We start from the raw sequence: 11,452 nt of genomic DNA on the forward strand, positions 1-11,452 counted from the left end.
TTAGAATAAAATTCTCCTTACCTGTTCCAACATAGTAAAGGTATTTCTCATATTTGCTTTCGTAAACAATGAATATTAAACTAGAACTCCTCGAATTAATTATTAATTACTACTGATACACCCACTAACGTTTACGCACTGGTTTTGTCCCTCACCACGTCATTTCCATCTTCAACTTTTAAAATTTCATTAAATTCAATAGTCTGCAAATAAACAGTCGTTGTGTTGTGTTAAATTACAATTCAACCGAAGGACATAACATTTGCAAAATGAAATTATTTGTTAGGTTTCAAACATGGATTTGACATCATCTTCGATTGGTGTTTTCTGATTGATTCATTCTTATGCGACACAAGATGGCTCTTTTTGGGTAACTGACGTTGTTGAATTTTGCCATGATTCTGTATAGTTTGATAATGTTGATTATAATATACACTTTGATGATATTGTAAAGGTTGTTGCTGCTGCAACTGAGATTGTTCTTTCTGTTTCTGATTTTGCTGCTGTAGTAGGAGAGGCTTCGTCAGCTCATGACAGGCCTTCGTTTCTGGTTGTTTGGTCATTTGTTCTGCCTCATCATATGATTCCCAATCACTACATATGTCTTCCATGGTTGGATAGTCTGATCGTTGCTTTGTGACTCCTTCTGATATCTTCCGCTAAATGGAACTTTCACTAGAAAGTTATTCATTAATCACAAAGTTTCATTTCATATTGAACTTTAAATCTGAAGGCCGAATTATGGAAAAATTAGACAATAACACACATGAATGGCACACAAAAAAGTTGGCTGAGACATCCAATAAAATAAGGCCACATAGACACATCTCAAGTGGAAAAAACGAAGTTGATGTTTCATCGATCATTGTCAACACTCCTGTCTGTCACAAACTGTCATGGAAGAGGATAGATACAGTTTGGCTATCTGATTATACCACAATACAAGTAATAAAAAACCTGTTTCTGATCATGAGGCATCTTCTTTGGTTTAATGATCAACTTGTCTCGACAATACTCAAGCGTTTCTTGACGAGCTACTTTGGCCTGAAAAAGATATCCTCTTAGGTGTTTTAATCAGTTAGTCTTCTAACAAATAGTGCATGTTATCAAAGATCAACATCAATGTGAATAACTTCAACATGACACCAAGAAACGGCCCTTTATGAATAATTGTTGATAATTTTTTTGAACACAGGTCATTTTCTCCTATGGATTTAAAAGTCTGTTTTAATTAAACCCATACCACTTCACTTTCTTCATGAATTGGGATTTCCATATCTTGATGTTGCTCTAACAACTTATTTTTCTTCGTTTGTTCCACTTCGGAATCTGTTGAAAACGGTGCTGATGATCGAGCGTGCGATATTGTCGAGCGACGTTCTTTTTCTCGGGACTTTGAAATCGAACGGTCAAATGTATCTCTTGAAAAAAAGCTCATCGAACCAATTTCTGAAGTGTTGTGGACTTCAGATAAGCTCAGAATTCCCGAACATGAATTAGGAACCAGAGACAAAGTTGATGACTTTGAATGCAGAGCGTATCCCCAAATAGATTCTTATTCCCAGGCACTTATATGTTGTAAAACCTCTTTCGTAATTACCTTGCAAGCGATTTCTCTTCGCAGTAGTGAAATTTCCTGAACAACTTACGATCTGACCTTTTCCTCCGAAACACTACCTAACAATGACCAACTAATTGAGAATGACCAAAAATTTATGAACGAATACATATCGAATTATGCAAATTTCCCCAAAATACTCCAAAAAACCTAACATCTCGCTGTCGTAATTACCACTGATTTTTTAGTAGAATGCACCCCTCTAACATACGCACTTTCTCATCAATATCACATCCCGAGAAAAGTATAAACAGGCAAATTTACTTGTCGTGTAAATTGGAATTTGCAAGAACTTGAGGGAACTTCGCACGGAATACATGGAATTTTCGAGAAGTAAATTTGATGGCTAATTTTTTCCAGCACAAAAACATATGCCTTATTTGGCTAAAAATTCATGAATAATATTAATGCATAATGCACATGATCACTTTTATTCGTGAAATCTTTCCGAACAATAGTAACAGGCATAACAAATGACTTATAACATGCACAATGAGGTGGCGGTGAGTGAAAAAATAAAATAGATTAGTGGGAAAAAAAGCATTGTTGAAGCAAAAATAACTGAAGGTTTTAAAATCTGAAGTTAAAATGAGATAAAGTCCGGGGAAACAAGAAGTTTATAAATGCACTTTTTCGTCTAGAACAGCCTATAAGCGATTCTCACCAGTGTTTTATACTCCACGTATGCTTTTTTCGAATCAGCAAATAAACTAAAATAGGAAATATTTACAGAAAGTCCGCAATGTCATGGATGCTGCACTAAAACATTACAAAACGAACGGCAAAATAAAAGAAAACCAAATCAAAGTAGATTCTAAACAAATCAGGAATTAAATTCATACCGAAAATGTTGATCTGGGACAGATATTCGAAGCTAAATTTTGCTACAATTATGAACTAAACTGAAGAGCATTTGGATATCTTGAACTGATACTGAAACTAGAGTGTAATACAAACTGCGCCAGTTTGCTTTAAAAACACAACAGATATATAGGCAAAACAACAGACATTTTAGTCATTCCAGATAAAAATTTAGAGTCTCGGAGTCACAAAATACGTTTCACAGATCACATAATAAATTAATTAGCATCACCACGGATTTTCGTAGGGTAATAAGGCCAATAATGTTAAGACTAACTGGTCATGATTTGAAGTAATAACTGAAGAATAATATTAAATCATAAAATTTCCAGTCTTTTCCGTTGGATTGTTGGAAGCAGGTGAGTGAGACGAAAGAGCCGTACGCTGAAGTAAACAACTTTCGTTGCTTACTGGCCTTCTAAGAGGGTTATTTTTGAAGGTTTGTGTAGGAGCAGTTGACTCTAAAAAATTAAGAAGTTCGTAAATCACCGCATGCGTTACATTACACAAATGCTCTCAAGAAGAAACAAACAGAAATATAAATCTAAATCCGTTTATTAAATTTTGAAAAAAAAATAGTAGTAATACGGAGGGAAACGCACAAAAGCTCTTCCCAAAGTTCAACACTCATTTTGTAAGCGGACAAACATTCTTCTATATGTGGCTTACGTAGAGTGGTCAGGAGATCACACAACGATTATAAGAATTTTTGAGGCCTTTAAGTTACTGTTCATCTAAGCCAACTTTAAGAATTGTATGAACTAGATGAAAATAAGAGGAAGTAAAGGAAATGAAAGCAGATAAGTGGCCAAAACTGCGCCAATATTATCTCATACTCTAACTTTCAGTCAGTGTATAGTCTAATAGCACTCACTCTGTGTCAGTAATAGTGGATTTTCTTCACTTTTCGTAGCATCTAAAATTGTGCCCACAGCGTTTCGACTATTCTTTTTTTCACCCATCTTCTGGAACAATTTCAAGTCAGAGTCATTGTCGAACTGATTAAGATCGAAATCGCAAAGCTGTTTGTCTGAAAATCTCTATTTTCCAATCAAACTTTCGTAAATTCATATTGCAGTTAATTTAGAAAAACAGAATCATTAATCTGAATCCACTTCAAAACGTAATCAATAAAAACATTGATACTTAAGTGTAACGCACTGAGAAACGGGCGAAAATGAATGAACATTCTCTTTAACTCTTCTCTTAATCCCAAGAAAAATCAAATTCAATTTGAACTAGTATTTACATTGCAAAAAGAACCAACGTTTTATGTCGAAAAAATTGGATAGGCAGCTTAAACCCATGCCATAAGTATTGCTGATCACTGCGTGAGTAAAGGTGTAGTTTGCTAGCGCTAACGCTGGCATTACATTTCATTAATATCCCGACATATATTTTAGAACATTGAGTCCTCCATTTTTTCATGTTTCTAGTGAAAGAGTGGGAATAATTAAAACTTAGCAACTGCATTAGTTAGAATAAGTTCAAAGTGATACCTGTAGGTGGTAACCATATCGTAGCGCCAGTTGGGAAAGAGCTGCATCGCCGTATCTGCGGCTCAATGCCAAAATACGATTTCCACAATGCAAATATCAATTCATTACCAAAAATAACACCAGAATGGAGTGTTATCATCCGGAGCACAAACATGCCATCATTCTTTAAATACATATTTATGAATCGCTCCACATCTTCTTCGCTTTCTACAAATCACTGGTATTGATTAGAATTAAAATCTACGATGAAATTATTTTTAAATAGTGACCTCATCTCAGTCGAATATGCGAAGTCGTTATGTACTGAAATGTTCATCCAATTCATGCCCTTCAATAGTAATCCTGAGATGTATATAGAGAACTGCTGGTTACGCGCTCTACAGTCCAGATCTTCTGGTCTTGATTACAAAAAGAAAAAAAAAGTACAGAATATATTTCCGGAAATTCGTCTTCTTGGATGATTGAAATTTCATTTCGCAAGTGTATCCATATCAGATGAAAACACATCAAATGTTTTCATATCAAAAAAAAAGAAAAAAATCAAGTGAAAACATTTGTTTTTCTACGAAATTCTAAAACCTAACTTTTACTACGTCTTGACTAAATACACAACATCATTATGCTCTTATTTATTACGGATAACTAAAAATAGCTTCTTTACTAAACAACTGGAGAAAATTAAGTTACGAGTTACGAAAACCTGCACTCCCAGTTTTGCACACTTACCTTGAGCATCGAAAGGCAATTCACTCATTTCCAAATGACGAATAACAAAATTTCGATTAGGATAGGGTACTAAACATACAGCAATCCAGAACATAAGACTACCAGTTGTGAAAATTATTAAAGCCGAGTACCTGTAATACATTTCAACAATTCTGCAGAAAAGTATGAATTGGTAATTAACAAATACATATAAAGATGCTAAAGACTGGACTTGATGCAGCAATCATTGTAATCACAGAAGGAACATTCCTCGAAACAGTCAAAACCAAATCAGCCCTGACAGTGAAGTAAAAAAGATAAAAAAAAAGAACAATAGTAATTCCAACAACATACCAAAACCATAAAAATATAAAAATTTTTTCATTGAAAATGTTAATAACAAGAACACATTGTATGGTATGCTCTTGAATATTTCCCATCACACGAACCTGAAAATCTCCATTTGAAAAAGACGGTCAGGTTGATGTATGCTTCCAACTGCTGCAGATGAGATAATAATGAGAAATTTCAAAAATAGTTACGTCAAAATCACATAATGATACTCGTGGGAACATTCCCGATTGCTCCCATGTTGTACCGTTCAAAAGATCAAGCGCTGCTCCCAAACCATACCAGTTGTAACGGTCTGTCTCGAGAAACCTAAAAAATTGACAAACACAAAAAAGAAGGTTAAATTTACTATCACTGATAAGTTTGAGGGTGCAAAAATCTTCGGAAATGTTTTTAATCCAAGATTTTGTTCGACAAATCGCCTTCAACAAAGTGAAACAAAGACGCTAATTTGAATGCAAATTTCCTTTGACTGGTAGAAAGAACATAAGACATCAAACGATTTTAATTTGATATTCCTTAAAAATAATTTTCAGCAAAATTATTAAGTTTACAAATAAGAAGTGTAAGTGAAGTGAAATCTCAGTCTAGAAGATTATTATAAATGACCTAGACATGTATTACTACAAATGACCATGATCTATACATGAAAAATCCTCTAACTAACCTGTTCATGATCAGCAGCTGGACACAAGCATTGACTAGATAAAGGAGTTTAGTAAGTACATATGTATAAGTGACAAATGAAGCTGTATAAGGTATATTGAACATTCTTAAATAACGATGGGGATGAAACTGTTTCTTCCGTAATCTTCGATGAAATCTTAAAGCTCCCTAAAAACATGAGATTTTAAAAATTACAGCTATGAAAAGTTCCATTTGTGCTGTCATCTCAGTGCAAAATAATCACTTTCAATAAAGGTTATTAATACAAAAAATTTCTTTAAAACTTTGGACGATTATTGAAGCACTTACATGTAAGTGTAGAGTTAATGATTTAATATTGGCTTTCTTTATTTCTGGTTTGATGTTGTTCGGATCAGAGGATAACTTCACAATTTCATGTAATTTAATACCTTAAATAAACAAAAACTGTGGTATAAATCTGTATTATGCAGCAATACTTTTTTAGAACCAATTATTATTTCGCAGGAAAACCCAAATACTGAAAATATCTAGCTGATGAAGACAAATACCTCAGATATTTTATAACAAGAAAACTTGCTCTCGCATTATCCTAAGTAAACTTTAAATGGACATACATTCTACCTATACTCCCTCATGAATACACATCCTATACATATCCCCTCTAGTTCAAAATATGATAGGCTCGACCGTTAAAAAATCATCACTGATAATTTTATGAGTAACCGGAAAGCTTAAAAAAGTGCGCTCTCCAGTATCGACCAGATATATTTATAAACTAAGTATAGCTGAAAAAAGCAATATTAACAAAAACATACCAGAATGTCCAGCCATATATTTCCATACGAGACTAGGCAATCGAAAACAGGCTGCTTCAACTAAGAGAAAAAATGGTACCCACTGGTAGTAAGATATACGCCGTTGTTTTTTCTCCGTGGTTGGTACACCGGCAACCACTTCACGTATTGGTATATAATACGTATTTTGCGCCCAGCAATAATTCTCTGCATACTGCAAAAAATAATTGTTTCATTTTAATTGAAAATAAAATCTCGCATTTCAGATGCTATCATTTATCAGCTAATTCAGACATGAATTAAATAGCACAACTATCATTTAGTGGTATGTGATAGAAAAGACCATAAAGTTCTTCCCTGAACTGAGAGAACAAGTTTTGTGACTTGAACGTTATCCATAAGAATGAGCTGATCAGATGATAAGAAAGATACCAATTACCAACTATCAAAGATACCAGCTACGTACAGTACTATAAGAAGAATAATCCTGGCAACAAAGAATTTATGGGGCATCCGTGAAATTTATTAAAGTCGCTCAGAATTGCATAGAATACAAGTAATGATATTCTGTACTGGAAAACATCGGTGCATGAAAATCACAAATTATGAATTATAAGAACGCAACATCATATATTCTTATTATACATAACCCCATTATAAAAATACATTCTATAAGAATATATTATATAAAAATCGAACCCTCTCTGCTTGTCATTGTATCGTCAGAGAGGTGCAATATTTGATGCAAAAGTAACAATTTTACATAATCATCTACAGCATACATGGAAGATTGGAATACTAAAATTTAGGCTTTTCAAGCAACACTTTTACATAACATACCCAGTTCACTAAATTAGACCATCAATCCATCGAAATAATGGAAGCCTCGTGTTACAAAGACAAGCATTACTACAAAGTCGTATCAGTTTTTGTACACAGAATAAATAATTATTTGATGGAGAAAATGAATTGAACACGATAATATATATAATAAGGAATTGTTTTAAAAAAAAGATCACGGTATTATGTGTATAGCTAAGTGAGAAATAGTTTGTATCTGAGAAAGAACTAATAGAGCATGATTATTCGATCCGATTGGCGAGAAATTAATTATCATTGAGAAAGAAAAAAGAGAAGTGTACATAAACACGTTTTAAATTGTAAGAGTTTAATATCTTTTCCTGTCAGAAAAATTTATAAATTAGAACAATGCTCACCTGTTCCCATGATCCACTGAAGATATCAGGTACCAAACATTCCACCGGTTTTCCACTAAATTGCTGAAATGAGGATGAAATAGATAATAAGCGATGTGAAGAGGAGTTAAATTCCAGTTAAATTCCAAGAGTTAAACTTCAGGGATTAAGTTGGGAAAGTTCTACAGCTCGAGATTTGAAAAGCCTGACATAAGAGCATTTGTGAAATTCCTCGCTATAATATAACATTGTTAAAGTCTATAATATGCTGCAAGTTTACAGTTAAAAAATCGATAGAAAACCTTAAAGTAATGAAGCAGAAAATAATATTGTAATAAGGTAGATAAATCCAATATCCCTTTTTGTTACATGTAAAAATGTGATGATTAATATGTAGAAATGTTAGTGATTAAGGAGCAAGAGAAAAGTAAATGAGACGATGAAGTGTAGCACTTCACTAACAAAGCTCTCTACTTCAATATCCAATGAATGTATTCTGTAAATTAGATCTTATTAACTAGATCATTTAGATTAGACTTCGTTTAAGGAGTGTAATGACAATTCAATTATCGTTTCAATTATGACAATAAAGAAAGCTTTACTTTGAAGCTGACGAGGATAGAGAATGCGATGAGAATGTTAGTAGTGAAATAGCTATGCAGGCGATCGACAAAATCCCAATCATCTATGTCGCCAATATAGCGAACCATAGACAGCACAGCTGTTAACACCATCTTTCTCGGCTTTTGTCGTTATCGAAACTAACGATTAAAAATAAATCGACATTCTACGCGCACGATGATACTTTATATGAAGCAGTACTCGTCCCATGTCTGAAATTAATGCAGTGGTTCGATGTTGCCTTTTAGTATAGCGACAAAATCATTTAATTAATAAGCAAAATGAAATACAAACTAAAACGGACAAGTTGCAATTAAATTGCGGAAAATCTCTTAAGTGTCAAGCAAAGCAAGTAAATGCAGAGACATTGCTATGCCAGGGAAAAGAGAGGAGTTCTCTCTATAACCAAAATATCATTGCCCAAAAGTAACTAAATTTACTCAACTTCCTTAAGCCGAAAAAAATTTAGCCAAAACCGCTCGAGTCCCTGCGAACGGCGCTAACGACCAATAACATCGTGCAAATTTCAAGCATACGTCGGCCGTCATGTCATGAATATCTATTGTACTTTCTACATTATTGCGTTGACATAATATCGTTAGCATTGTCAGAATAAACAGTTGACTCGAGATCTGAGATGATATCGGCCACTAGCTACAGCATGTCTAGGAAGGTATGTTGCGTGTATTACTTAGAATGTAGATCTCAGAAGAAATACATGTCTTACTTAGGGATGATATATGCTAACCAATCTGAATTACTTCCTAGAATCGAACCTTAAGTTGTACTCTTCCTGAGATCTACATCTTGTAAGCATTTATAAGCTGTTATTACAGTACTGGAGAGGCTATTATTATGTGCACGGATTTACTAAGACATTTCTGAATCACGTATTTATTCAAATTCTTAACAGAAACTATGTCAAACATAAGAGGAGAGAAACGTTTGTGTGATAAACTAATATCTGCCTTAATAGGAAGTAACTGGTACATTAACACATTACCGATATGACTACTGCACAGGCAACTGGTGACTCAATCTTTTAAGTTTAATTTCACTGATGGAAGTATGCTTTCGAAACGCATGGCTTTCACTTTTCTCGAAATATATTCAATGCGGGCTGATAAAGGTTGCACTTTCTTTTAAACGATATAGTACACTCAATGCGCTAGTACTTTCATTTTAATCTATTAAGGATCGAAGAATGCTTAAGCTGTGACGATTCAGTGGTGTAACTAATACAGTCTATGGGAATACTACACCTATTGTTTCAAGATAGCGAAATCAGCAATCTATATCAAAGAATAGTAGGCAGATGCAGAGCATTAAGCAAGCTTGATTAACAGAAAGCTTGCAGATGGCGAAATATGGCTGTGAAATGACAGCTGAGAGCAGATAGTGATTCATTTATAACTCAGCAAAATGATTCATTCTACTTTTAACGACGCGACGAAAAATATAACAGTGTAAAGAAGAACTGGTTATTTCTCAGTTCGATGAGACGGAACGGACAGTAAGTTTTTTAATTTTTGACTTAACTAAACTGAAGTCAAAGAGGTCAAAGATTTTGCTTAAAACTCAATAAAATTTGCGTAAATGAAAATTTAAATCCAAGATCAACGCACGGGGATGAAATTGCTGCTCACTTCTCAATAAATGCAAAGGGAAATTCAGTTCGGTTCTTGTTTGAAATGGAACTCTGTCCTACCATTTGTTTCCTGCCATTTTCGGTACATGCTGTAGAATTTAGAAGCTTGTGCTGCTGTATTTTAACTCTTTCAAGCCATCATTCTCTCAGCAATAACGAGATCTCTAAGTTACCCTGGAATTAGTGAGATTTCTTGGTATACTGCATCCCAGCTTACGATGTAAAGCAGTTTGTTGGTGTGTTCATTGGGAATTGCTTGCGAATATATCTATTTTATGACAGGCAAAAAATGACAACCAGTTCGATCAGAATCATGTTAAGTTTTAACTTATCAGTACTTATTCATAATATAATGAAAAATAAAGACATTCATCACTATATCATCGATTATTTATTTTTTAGTTGAAGCCGACAGTACTGATAGAAGTCAGTTGCCGCGACGATTACGGCAGTGTACTTCACGAAGCCTCTCCCGTTTACTTTTTAATAAATTTTTGCAATGCCGGTAGAACAACCTTTTCCTCCATGATATTTATACCTTCGGTTTGTGGCAAATACAAATACATGCAATACATGCACTGCAAAACATAATTACACTGCCATGAAAATAAATCATCAATAAAAAAAGAAACCTACCATAATCAATTAAGCAGTGTTCGAAAGTCAAAACAAACGATTGATTGCCCTCTTTTAAATTTTATGCAACTTTCTGGCGGTTTCAAGTCCTTTCAGTGTACGCGATGAGTTATTAAGCCACACTACCTTGATGACCCAGTACAAGGGAAAGATTCTCATTATCCATTCGGCGTAAAAATCAGTGAATGTGAAGGATGCAAATACTATCCAATATAGTAATAATGAGAATGTTTTATCCATCAGCTTCTTTTCCATAACCGAAAACGGAAGCAGTTTTTTCTTTTTCAAAAACTTATTCCTTTTTAAATAAAATGAAGATTAAATGCGTTTTTCGTTGGCGATGTGGATTTTTCGATGAGATCGACAAAAGCATATACATGTTACATGGATCATGTAAATGAAAGGACTATGATACTGAATATGGAAGTATACCACGGCTTAAGCTTTACAAACGAACACTTGGAAAGGGCTCTACCCCCGCTTACTGCAAACGCTACAAATGCGCATTCTTCCATCCTGCGTAGTGGATTTTATAGGTGAGACACACCTTGCGCGGAGCTCGCCCCACCTTTCATACCTAAGGTTCATCTGCCAGGCCTAGCGAACTAGAACGATGATGATGAAGTCTTCGGAACGTTGTCAGAGTATCCTTCTCTTAGGTGGTTGGCCTGACAGGCTCCACCTGCTTGAGTTTGGAGTTAGAGTTGCCCTTCTTCCAAGATGGTTGTTGCCGGGAGGCTAGCAAGCACATTTTATCCATGGATATACTTTGTTTAATCCTTCACTTGAGATCTTATGATATGGAAGACCCTAAGCTCGAAACCTCATTAGGGCATGCAAGTGTCCTCCCCAAGGCAAGAGGATATGGAAAATAT

At 34.5% G+C, this 11,452-nt stretch overlaps 4 protein-coding genes across 4 annotated transcripts; 1 reads left to right on the forward strand and 3 right to left on the reverse strand.

The window, feature by feature from the left end:
• Window positions 1-275: 275 nt before the first annotated feature.
• On the reverse strand, window positions 276-1,438 carry LOAG_01016 (hypothetical protein; the record flags this gene model as incomplete). The annotated part of the gene is made up of 3 exons (XM_003136556.1): window positions 276-659; window positions 958-1,044; window positions 1,244-1,438. The coding sequence occupies 3 exons, from the start codon at window positions 1,436-1,438 to the stop codon at window positions 276-278; spliced, it is 666 nt and encodes a 221-aa protein (XP_003136604.1).
• Window positions 1,439-2,528: 1,090 nt separating this feature from the next.
• Window positions 2,529-8,513, reverse strand: LOAG_01017 (hypothetical protein). Its single transcript, XM_003136557.2, has 11 exons — window positions 8,275-8,513; window positions 7,694-7,756; window positions 6,498-6,690; window positions 6,010-6,110; window positions 5,702-5,868; window positions 5,226-5,343; window positions 5,038-5,132; window positions 4,705-4,835; window positions 3,979-4,185; window positions 3,354-3,509; window positions 2,529-2,940 (listed from the first exon to the last, which is right to left on the reverse strand). The coding sequence occupies exons 1-11, from the start codon at window positions 8,404-8,406 to the stop codon at window positions 2,792-2,794; spliced, it is 1,512 nt and encodes a 503-aa protein (XP_003136605.1). The 5' UTR covers window positions 8,407-8,513; the 3' UTR covers window positions 2,529-2,791.
• Window positions 8,514-10,417: 1,904 nt separating this feature from the next.
• Window positions 10,418-10,832, reverse strand: LOAG_01018 (hypothetical protein; the record flags this gene model as incomplete). Its single annotated transcript, XM_003136558.1, has 2 exons — window positions 10,418-10,519; window positions 10,704-10,832. 2 exons carry the CDS (start codon window positions 10,830-10,832, stop codon window positions 10,418-10,420), a joined length of 231 nt encoding a protein of 76 aa, XP_003136606.1.
• Window positions 10,833-10,931: 99 nt separating this feature from the next.
• LOAG_01019 (hypothetical protein) lies at window positions 10,932-11,319 on the forward strand (the record flags this gene model as incomplete). Its single annotated transcript, XM_003136559.1, has 2 exons — window positions 10,932-11,113; window positions 11,187-11,319. 2 exons carry the CDS (start codon window positions 10,932-10,934, stop codon window positions 11,317-11,319), a joined length of 315 nt encoding a protein of 104 aa, XP_003136607.1.
• Window positions 11,320-11,452: the final 133 nt, after the last annotated feature.

The sequence above is a fragment of the Loa loa genome (genome assembly GCF_000183805.2).
Source record: "Loa loa unplaced genomic scaffold supercont3.40, whole genome shotgun sequence".
Lineage (NCBI taxonomy): Eukaryota > Metazoa > Nematoda > Chromadorea > Rhabditida > Onchocercidae > Loa > Loa loa.

Bases quoted from the DNA above. Each gene is read 5' to 3' on its own strand.
- LOAG_01017 (XM_003136557.2), bottom strand. From the start codon at position 8,406: ATGGTGTTAACAGCTGTGCTGTCTATGGTTCGCTATATTGGCGACATA. The intron at 7,757-8,274 runs GTAAAGCTTTCT...TCCTCATTTCAG, and splicing joins CTATCCTCGTCAGCTTCAAA to CAATTTAGTGGAAAACCGGT. The intron at 6,691-7,693 runs GTGAGCATTGTT...TATTTTTTGCAG, and splicing joins TCAGTGGATCATGGGAACAG to TATGCAGAGAATTATTGCTG.